Raw genomic sequence first — 11,446 nt, 5'->3', positions numbered from 1 at the left:
AAAACAATATGTTGCTTACTATAAATTAAGCCTACTACAGTATTTAATGTGGGAAATCATTAATTAAAAAGTTATTAGAAAATTAAGCAAATACACACTATTAAATCGCTTGAGTAAAATATTAATATAGTGTTATACATTTATTACATGTAAAATGTATTATTGCCTATATTAACTTGCTATTATTTCCTTCATTACAAATGAATCCATTATATAAATAAACCTGTCCAATTTAGATCTTTCAGCAAGGCCAGCAAACGAGTATCTGCGATATTGACTCTGTCAGATAATAATGACTGATCATCTATGATGATGGATAGAAAACTGTTCAGTCTATTATATTGAATGGCGATCGGAAACAACGCTCCCCATTTGCCCGTCTCGATCGCAATATTTGTGAAATAGAGTAAACACTATTGTTTATTGTGTACAATATTTATTAACCACATATATCAAAATATATCGATGACGATGTGCAAGAAGACGTTAATAACATTAACATCCGTCGTAACCATATATGGTTTGCCTAGATCGTGTGTGCCAGATTGTGTGCCTAGAACGTGTGTGGTTCTGCGGGCCTGCAGCTGGATATTATTGACTTGAGCACCGAACTCGCTCTAGAAGTCCCAGAAGTCATTGCGACGGACTTAAGGAGGTGGGAAGTGCAGCATTTTATACAGATTTATTATAAAAGTTCTGATTTATAACTTATTTATCTCAGGAGTTTCCCTAAATGAGACGGTGAAAGTAAACATTAACATAACAGAGGCATAAACACAATAAGGTTGTTTATTTGCTGAAATTTGTATTAAAATCTGTTTTATTAATATTGCGCAAAGGCTTTTGAGCATGTTATATATATTGGGAATATATATATATATATGGGAAATAAATATTGTATGAATGCTGTAATATTTGAATAATTCGTAAATGCGTGCAGGTCACGTGACCATTGGCTGTACACTATATCAATAAAGTGATTAGACTTTTAAAAACACTGTAGTAATACATTGAGCCACTAAACATTGTTCTTATGATGTTTTTCTACAGGAGGAAAACACGAATTACTTCCAAATACTTCAAATATAGTGTGTGTTAGTAAATGCAAGACTATTGATGAATTCCAGTATAACACTCCTATGATAACGCTTCATATGACTGTTCTAGAGCCTACAGCTAATCAATCTGTCACATTCTGGAGTGCTTTACGGGTCTAAGGAAAAATATTAATGATAAATGATCTTAAATAAAACAAATACATTTATAGAGATGGTATACAAGTATATAACTTTACTCACATGGGAAACGAGGCCACATGAATGGTTTGTGAGCACAATTAAATGCACACAGCATCCCATATCATCTGATAATTGTAAGAAATAAGTCCAAAAGGCAGCTGACTGTGTAAAGCCACATAAAACAACACAAAAATACGATGAATATGCAGAGATCAGTGGCTAATCTGCCGGATTCAGCTGAGGTGAAGTGACGGCGACCAGCGAGACCTAGCTGTCACTCAAGTGGCCACGCCCTTAATTATGCAAACTTAATATAACCTAATATAAAGGAAATGGATGAGTTATAAAAAATTCACCCCCTCACAGTTGTCATGGAGGGTAATAATAGCTATATGAACCAAAATCGTTCTTTGTACCAGGCTGTAAACACCCTTTTTTCTGCTGTAAAGTTGGCCATTCTAACAGTGGGCTCAATTGCAATTTGCTCTATTATGGAGCCAGGACTAGCGGAATTTTGATGAATTGCAGTTTCAGGTACTTCCGTATTGGCTTCCCGAGGGAGAGCGGGAGGTTGCCGCTTGGGAAGAACGCAGCATCTCATTTCTCACAGGATGCGTTCTCTGTTCTCGTGGTCTCCCGAGGTCGTTCTTCTGAGGTGACCTGGCGAGAGCGGTCTTCACAAGAACACAAATCCCTTCTCTGCGTTCTTGGGATTGAGAAACAGCCATTGACTCAATTAGTTTGATCAGGTGCGTTTAGTTAGGGTTGGAACTAAACTGTGCGAAACTGTGGAACTAAACTGAGAGCTGCGGCCCTCCAGGACAGTGGCAGTTTTAGTTAAAATGGCACCCTGGGTGAACCACCCCATACGGATGCCCTTACAGCCGCAACCCAATATACCGCCCAATATTATTATTAATATACAATTATTATTCTAAATAAATATGCAAAGATCACTTAAGAAATATTAATGACAATTCTAGAATACAAAAAAATACATGTTTTATGGAATTATCTGTTGTCTTTGATTGACATCTAATCTAGAGATTATTCATTAATTTTCCTTCGGCTTAGTCCCTGATTTATCAGAGGTCTCCACAGCGGAATGAACCGCCAACTTATCCAGCATATGTTTTATGCAGCTGATGCCCTTCCAGCTGCAACCCAGTACTGGAAAACACCCATACACACTCATTCTCACACACACTCATACACTACGGCCAATTTAGTTAATAAAATCTCCTATAGCGCATGTGTTTAGACCAGGGATGGGCAAACTCGATCCTGGAGGGCCGGTGTCCTGCATAGTTTTGCACCAACCCTAATCAAACACACCTGCTTGTAGGTTTCTAGTGATCTTGAAGACACTAATTAGGGTGTTCAGGTGTGTTTGATTAGTGTTGGAGCAAAACTCTGCAGGGACACACCCCTCGAGGATCGAGTTTGCCCATGCCTGGTTTAGACTGTAGGGGAAACCGGAGCACCCAGAGGAAACCCATGCCAAAATGGGAAGGACATGCAAACTCCACACAGAAATGCCAAATGACCCAGCTGGGACTCGAACAAGCGACCTTCTTGCTGTGAGGCCACTGTGCCACCCATCTATACATTATTGCGATCATATTTTACTAGCATTTTCAGAATAGATTGATGTAATTCATTGGTGGATATTGCTAGCTCAAATAACTGTTCCAACATAATCTAACAGTAATCACTAGCGTAGTCTGAATAAATACATTGCCCATCATTTTGTGTAATCTACCATCTGACAGGACTAAACTTTTCATCATATACTTTGTAATTAATAATACTGTTTGTACGTCTTTTGTTCTCTTGCATCGCTCGGATTATACTGAGTGTTTAATGTGTGTGTGCGCAGTGTGTGAATCTCGTCAGCGTGCTGTGTTTCTGCCGTCGGTCATCATGAAGGAAGGTTTCCTGCAGAAACACAAGGCTGAAGGTCCTCAGTTGCTCAAACGCTTCACTTTTAAGAAACGCTATTTCTGGCTGAGCTCAGAGTCGCTGTCTTACGCCAAGAGCCCTGACTGGCAGGTCTGAACAGTCTCACACACATCACACTTACTTCTGTTTTCATTTCAGTGTTTCCTAGTTTAGTTTAGAAGCTTGTTGCCACCCTGGTGTAAATACACAGTTGAAGTCAGAATTATTAGCCCTCCTGTATATTATATTCCCCAATTTCTGTTTAACGGAGAGAAGATTTTTCCAGCACATTTCTAATCTAATAGTTTTAATAACTCATCTCTAATAACTGATTTATTTTCTCTTTGTCATGATGACAGTAAATAATATTTGACTAGATATTCTTCAAGACACTTCTATACAGCTTAAAGTGACATTTAAAGGCTTAACTAGGTTAATTAGAGTAAAGTTAGTGTAATTAGGCAAGTCATTGTATAACAGTGGTTTGTTCTGGAGACAATCCAAAACTAATATTTCTTAAGGGGGCTAATAATATAGACCTTAAAATAGCTTTAAAGCATTAAAAACTGCTTTTATTCTAGCCAAAATAAAACAAATAAGACTTTCTCCAGAAGAAAAAATATTAAAGGAAATACTGTGAAAACCTCTGAATCTGTTCAACATCATTTGGGAAATATCTAAAAAAGATTCACGGGGGGGGAGTCAAATAATTTTGACTTCAACTGTATATAGGGTAATTGCTTGAGTTTATTATTAATATCTCTATGTTTAGCTTAATATGTTGTAACCTCTTACTTTATATCAGTGTAATATTTTACATAAGTAATTGTTTTCTGTCCTGGATTATAAAGATTTTATTGGCACATTCTTTGACTCACATTTATCAAAAGAGAGAAAACACGTCATTTTGAGAAAAAAAAAATCGACTATGTACTAATTAAATTAAACAAAATTTGTGTATATTTTGTGTGCAACTAACTTAATAAACAAATAAATAACCGTATGAATATGGGGTATAAATAATTTCGAACTTGACTCTCACACATACACATTTATACATAGTCATATACTATAAACTCACCGGCCACTTTATTAGGTACACCTTACTTGTACCGGGTTGGACCCCTTTTGACTCCAGAACTGTCTTAATCCTTCGTGGCGTAGATTCAACAAGGTACTGGAAATATTCCTCTGAGATTTTGCTCCATATTGACATGATAGCATCACACAGTTGCTGCAGATTTGTCGGCTGCACATCCATGATGCCAATCTCCCGTTCCACCACATCCCAAAAGTGCTCTATTGGATTGAGCTCTAGTGACTGTGGAGGCCATTTGAGAACAGTGAACTCATTGTCATGTTAAAGAAACCAGTCTAAGATGATTTTCGCTTTATTGGCGCGTTATTCTGGTTCAGAGATGCTCTTCTGCTGACCTCGGTTGTAACGAGTGGTTATTTGAGTTACTCTTGCCTTTCTATCAGCTGGAACCAGTCTGGCCATTCTCCTCTGACCTCTGGCATCAACAAGGCATCTGCGCCCACAGAACTACCACTCACTGGATATTTCCTCTTTGTCAGACCATTCTCTGTAAACCCTAGAGATGGTTGTGCATGAAAATCCCAGTAGATCAGCAGTTTCTGAAATACTCAGAGCAGCTCATCTGGCACCAACAACCATGCCATGTTCAAAGTCACTCAAATCCCCTTTCTTCCCTATTCTGATGCTCGCTTTGAACTGCAGCAGATCGTCTTGACCATGTCTACATGCCTAAATGCATTGAGTTGCTGCCCTGTGATTGGCTGATGAGAAATTTGCATTAATGAGCAGTTGGATAGGTGTACCTAATAAAATGGCCGGTGAGTGTATTAACTGGATTCTATTCTCTTGCAATTTTTTTTTCTCAGAGAAAACATGCTAATTTGAGCCAAACAAACTAAATAACCTGACCTAATTTAACGAATTAAATGAAAATTATATGCATTTTCATTTTCAGTTAACATTTATTAATCTTAATCTACTTCAATTAACATTTTGTTGATGGCTTTAGTTTCATTTAACAATCATGAACCTGAAAAGCTGCTTAACATTCACTAGAGGAAACCGCATGATTGTCCATCTGCTTGACTCTGGAGCTCACACACATTCACACTCTATAACTCTGTGTGTGTGTGTGTGTGTGTGTGTGTGTGTGTGTGTGTGTGTGTGTGTGTGTGTGTGTGTGTTTGTGTGTGTGCGCGTGTGTGTAGGTCCGCTCCACCATCCCCATTGCGCATGTGTGTGCGGTGGAGCGTGTGGATGAAAATGCCTTTCAGCTGCAGAACGTCATGCAGGTCATTACACAGGACACTGATGGACAACTACACACCACATACCTGCAGTGCAAGGTGAACACGCACACACAAAAACACACACACCAGTAGGGACAACTACACATCACATACACTCATACACTGTCTTTCTGAATTGAGGAGACACTATAGATATACTGGTATTACTACACTTGAGGACCACACACACTCTCTCTGGGTCAAACACAGATTTGATCGTCAAAGCTTTAATAAATCATAATCATATTCATGAATTAAGATGATGTGGATGTTTGAATTGAGATCTTTCAAAGATTAATGATGCAGATCTGCTGGTAACGCTGAGGTGAATCAGATGTACTGTACATGTTTAGAAGCAGCTCCAGATATCATATACTGTATGATTTTACACCATATTTTACACCACTTTTGATTTTTTTTTCAGCCCTTGGTGAGTGAAAGTATTAACGTTTGTATATGTTTGTGCATGTGTGTTTCAGAATGTGAATGAGCTGAATCAGTGGTTGTCTGCCATCAGGAAGGTCAGCATTTATAATGAACACATGCTGCCATCATTTCACCCTGGAGCTCATCCAGGAAACAAGTGGACCTGCTGCCTGCAGCCCGACCGCACAGGTGTGTGTGTGTTTTGTATGTGTGTGTGATGTAAGGAATAACTGAGAAGGGGCTGTTAAATTATTAGAAAATAATGCAAAATGGCAGTTACAGCTCAGATAGGGCAGCACGATACTAGAGAAATATGTAATATAGTTGTTGAGTATTGCGATAATGATAATTCTTACGATGTAACATGTCCCTGGACAAATGCTATTTTTTTTAGCTAGGTTTTAAAATGATTCTATTTCTCAGATCTTATTCATTCTAATTAATGACTGAAAAATATATATACTTTTCCTCTATAGTATCGATTCCGCTCATTAGTGTTTATTATCGGCTCTGGGTTCAGCTTTGTGTCACGCCAGCCAATAGTACAACAGCAACTGGGCAGGCAGGGCTAAAGAGAGGAAAGTTTCACCTGATTGGTCAAATTTAAATTAGCAACCAATGCATAAAATAAATGATTACATTTAATATATATATATATATATATATATATATATATATATATATATATATATATATATATATATATATATATATATATATATATATATAATACATACACACACACACATATATTTATATACATATACATATATTTATATACATATACTTATATATATATATATACATATACATATATATATATACATATATATATATATACATATATATATTTATATATATATATATATATATATATATATATATATATATATCAGAGGTCGCGTTAGACTTTCTCATTGTCTGTCATTTTGACGGAGAGGGTTGTAAAAATTCCGTCATAACCTATTATTGCCCGTCATTTAATTAGCATATTGTCTAATCACTTTTTTCATTCATATTTTCATCATGAACTTGCACAACGAGCATATAGGCTAAATTATTCATTTATTTATTTGACAAACAAACAAAAACTCCATCAAATTCGTTCAACAGTTTCATGTGTTTTTTGCACTGACGGTGGAGGGAATAAAAATACGGCCATTTGTACCTGAACACAAGCAGATATAAACAACAAGATATATTATAAAATATAATTCCGACTAATATAAGAACATAACTTGAAATATAATTCAGACGATGTTCTGTAGGACTATTTGCCTTAACTCATATCTTCCTCCTGGTCCGCGTCGACCTGAACTGGGTGCTTGCCTGTGCGTAATCAAACGCATCAAGGGAGGCTGATGCAGAGGCAATTGTCATTAAATTCTGTGTCTTTGCCTCGGGAAGTCGACTTCTCGTGACAGTTTTAATTTTGTTCTGGAGGCTGAAGCCGCGTTCTGCTACCACACTGGAGACTGGAATTACTAGCGCCACTTGAGCCAGCATTTTGTAGTCAGGAAACATTTCTCCTAAGGAAGTGATCAGAAGTTTGCAGGATTCTCTGAATGTGGGATTTCCCGATCCTGCAAGCACTCGTTTCGCAGGGCAAAAATCCTGCAGCACGCGCTCTTTCTGCACCAGGGGCGCGGATGCACCCCTCTGCGTTCCGTTGTGCTCACAAACGCGCTCCAAATCATCCAGTCCATAGCTCTTCAACGCGCTGTCAGTGAGGAGTTTGTTCTACATCGTCCACTGCATCACTTCCTCTGTTTTCACCCTTAATAATAATATCACTATTTGGCCGTTTAAAGAAACTTCTTACACTCAGCTGCCGTGACATTTTTGCAACAACTGTACGCAGCGGTGACAAAGAGGAGACAAAACAAGACAATTGCTAATTAATAAGGGCAATCTCCATCGGCTGGACAGGAGTGGGAATTACAGTTATCTACACATTACAGTAGATCGCCCTCAGCATAATCTGTCAAAATGACGGATCACCCTCAGATTTTTCCGTCAATGCTGAAAAAAATCCGTCATTGACGGAAAATATTCAGTTAACGCGATCTCTGATATATATATATATATATATATATATATATATATATATATATATATATATATATATATATATATATATATATATATACACACACATACATACATACAAGCTAATGTCATATATGTATGGATTCAATTTCTTTGTCGTTATAAGGGATTTGTAATAATTGCATTGAGTATACTAAGGATTTCTGTCCATTTCAGGGTTACTGCATGTCCTTGAATAATTTTTCACGCATTTTATCATGTCGCTGAATAAATTCATGTGTAAAAATACATAGTTTGAACTTATTGATGCATTTCTCGGTGCAAGTTTTCCTTTTTTGTAGTATCTGGCAACACTGCATCTCTCACTCTATAATTGTTTTTGCTTTAACCCACACTGAAATGATTCATTGCATTTACTATTTTTTTTAAAGGTAAGTGGTTGCAAACAATTGATATGGGCTGAATTTAAACAAACAAATTAAGTTGAGCATTACTACATTTAATTTGCTTAAATTCAGCCCACATAAATTGTTTGCAACCACTTAGCTTAATAAAAAATGAGTAAATCCAATTAATTTTTTTTCAGTGCATGTATATAAATGTTGTGCTGTTGTGATGTTTTTGTGTGTGTGTGTGTGTGTGTGTGTTTCAGCTTCGGGCTGCAGTCGCACTCATTCTGCCGTAACTCTGGGCGACTGGAGCGACCCGTTAGATCCTGACGCTGAAGCTCAGATCATTTATAAAGAGCTGCTGCAGGGCCGAGACAAACTCAGGTGTGTGATGCTGTGATACAAAACACGTCCAGCAGGAGGCGCTGCTGTATTCACTCAGACTGATCTGAGGCCAGTCATTCACTTCATACTGAGATTTACAAAACACGTTTGTGCAAGAAAAACTTTATATATTGAAAAATGAAATGTTTTTAGAGAAAAAAAATGTTGTATCGTCTTTTAATGTAGTATGAGCCATCATGAGCTCCGGGTGCTTCGGTTTCCCCCACAGTCCAAATACATGCGCTATAGGTCAATAAAATATACTAAAATGACCACAGTGTATGAGTGTGTGTGTGTGTGTGTGCGTGCGTGCGTGCGTGTGTGTGTGAAGGAGTATGTGTGGGTGATTCCCAGTACTGAGTTGCGGCTGGAAGAGCATCCGCTGCGTAAAACATATGCTGGAATAGTTGGTGGTTCATTCCGCTGTCAGGGACTAATCCGAAGGAAAATGAATGAATGAATTTACAGTACTTTTGAACTATAGTTTATTCAATGTAACTTAAGTCACTTTTAATAATAATGACTGCAAAATTCCGTAAATGTTATATATGCATAGAGTAGTATGCGTTCGTAGTGGATCAAGACTATTGTTAACAAGTTGTCCTAAAACTATTCAACAACACCCATTCTGGGTTAATATTATGCTTATTTCACATTACAGTGATGATACTAATCGTCAATGAAATCTACTTTTAATTGTTATAAAATGAGTAATTGTTTAAAGATCATTGATATACTGCCATAAGTTTTGCAAATGTGTATTTCTAGTATTTATTATCATATAATCGTAGCTTTATAAATGTTATTTTTCTTTATTTTCCTTAATGTAGTAATGTGTATATTATTTTTATTTAGTTTTAGTTATTTTATTACTCAAGTTAACCAAGACAAAAGTAATGTGGCAATAAGCTGAACAAATGTGTTTTAAAAATGTGTTGTTTAATGTGCATTTATTGCTTTTAAGTTAAGTTATATTTATATTAAGCAAACATTTTTTTTATATTGTTTTAGTTAACAAATATAAGCCTGAATAAATAAAATGTTATGATCAAACAAACAAAAAACAAATAAATGTTTAGATTCATTTGTTCAATTGTTATTCTTGTTCATTTAAAGCGGTGGTCCACCATGATATCATATTTTAAACTTTAGTTGATGTGTAATGTAGCTGTGTGAACATAAACAGCATCTCTGAATGGAAGACGCTTAAAGTTCAATGCAAAGGGAGACATTGGTTTTTACAGAGTTAGCTTAGCAAAGCCTACAGAGAACGAATTTGGGGACTACAAAATTTTTTTTAACTATTTGTAACTAACTATTCAGGTTACACACATTCACTACACGCACACACTCTGCCATACATGTCAACATTGGGATGTGAACATAAGGGATATGCCCACCAAAATAAGGGATTCCCCCGAAACCCCAGCACATTATGTTAGCTGACCAATCAGAGCCTCGTTAGGGCAGGACTTTCAGAGGAACTAGGACATATGACATTGGTTTTCATGTTAGCTGAGTAGATGTATATAATCAAAGTAAGATATGAACAAATAACCAGATTTCCTACAAGTGAAGCATGAGCTTACATTGCTTTGCATCTTATAAACACAACCAAGCCTTAAAAATACACTCTGGACCACCCCTTTAATGTTATTTTTAATATATTTTAGTAAATAATGTATAATTTGCTGGATTATAGAAGGGATTTATTTATTTTACAGTATGAACAATAACTAATCTTTGTGAGACAGGGAGCAGTACCTGGAGACACAGGAAGTGGAGTCAGCAGAACATGAAGTGGGTCAGCCTTCATCAGGTCAGACTCTTCACACGTGTTCATCTGCAGATCTGAGAGATGAATGATAACGTAAATCATCTTTCTGCTGTGTGTGTCAGTGTGTGTTCAGGCTCGGTGCGAGCGCTCTCGTGTCCTCGCCGCTCGTCTGCTGGATGTCGTGCTGGATTTAGAGCGAACGCATTCGACCTTCCAGAGCCGAGAAGCAGACGAGAGCAAAAATCAGTTCATCCTCAGCACACACACATGATGGAGAATCTACACACATACATGACGGCCAATCTACAGCACAGACTCTGCTGTACTATTATGCAACGTTTCTGAGTCAAACTCCGCGCACTGATGAATGTCTGTGGAAGCATTTTTACGTATTTGTACTTTAATCTCGACGCTCTGGGGTGAATTTTTAACCAGACGCTCGACTGTAGCTTTTCAGATCCGCTGACTGTGTGTGTGTGTGTGTGTGTGTGTGTGTGTGATGATCTGCATGGCTTTACACTACACATCACAAATATTTTATAGCTCACTAAAAACACTGCAAAGTATAGCCTTGTCTTGTTTTTAGGACAAATATCTAAAAAAATTAGGAAATCAAGAAGCAGTTCAGTAAAAATATAGTATTATTTCAGAAATAATACATCAAAATTAAGTAGTAAGCGCTTCACAATAATGGGGGGGGTCTCTCCACACCACCACCAGTGTGCAGCTCCACTTGGATGATGTGACGGCAGCCACAGGACAACGGCGCCAGTGCTTCACCACACACCAGCTATAGGTGGAGTGGAGAGACGGTGATAGAGCCAATTCAGTGGATGAAGATGATTGGGAGGCTATGATGGGTATGGGCCGATGGAGAAAATTGGGCCAGGACACCGGGGTTATACCCCCTACTC

General features: G+C 37.4%; 1 protein-coding gene across 1 annotated transcript in view; it reads left to right on the top strand.

The window, feature by feature from the left end:
- Window positions 1-10,899, top strand: part of LOC130233924 (rasGAP-activating-like protein 1) — a 68,094-nt gene extending 57,195 nt beyond the window's left edge. Inside the window, exons 16-21 of the mRNA XM_056464184.1 lie at window positions 3,118-3,290; window positions 5,427-5,564; window positions 5,987-6,122; window positions 8,635-8,755; window positions 10,510-10,574; window positions 10,655-10,899. Of these exons, the coding sequence (XP_056320159.1) occupies window positions 3,118-3,290; window positions 5,427-5,564; window positions 5,987-6,122; window positions 8,635-8,755; window positions 10,510-10,574; window positions 10,655-10,803 (782 nt within the window). The 3' untranslated portion in view covers window positions 10,804-10,899. The remainder of the gene's footprint in view (window positions 1-3,117; window positions 3,291-5,426; window positions 5,565-5,986; window positions 6,123-8,634; window positions 8,756-10,509; window positions 10,575-10,654) is intronic.
- Window positions 10,900-11,446: the final 547 nt, after the last annotated feature.

The sequence above is a fragment of the Danio aesculapii genome, chromosome 8 (assembly GCF_903798145.1).
Source record: "Danio aesculapii chromosome 8, fDanAes4.1, whole genome shotgun sequence".
In the NCBI taxonomy this organism is placed as follows: Eukaryota; Metazoa; Chordata; class Actinopteri; order Cypriniformes; family Danionidae; genus Danio; species Danio aesculapii.
This window is presented reverse-complemented; position numbering and strand designations above follow the sequence as displayed.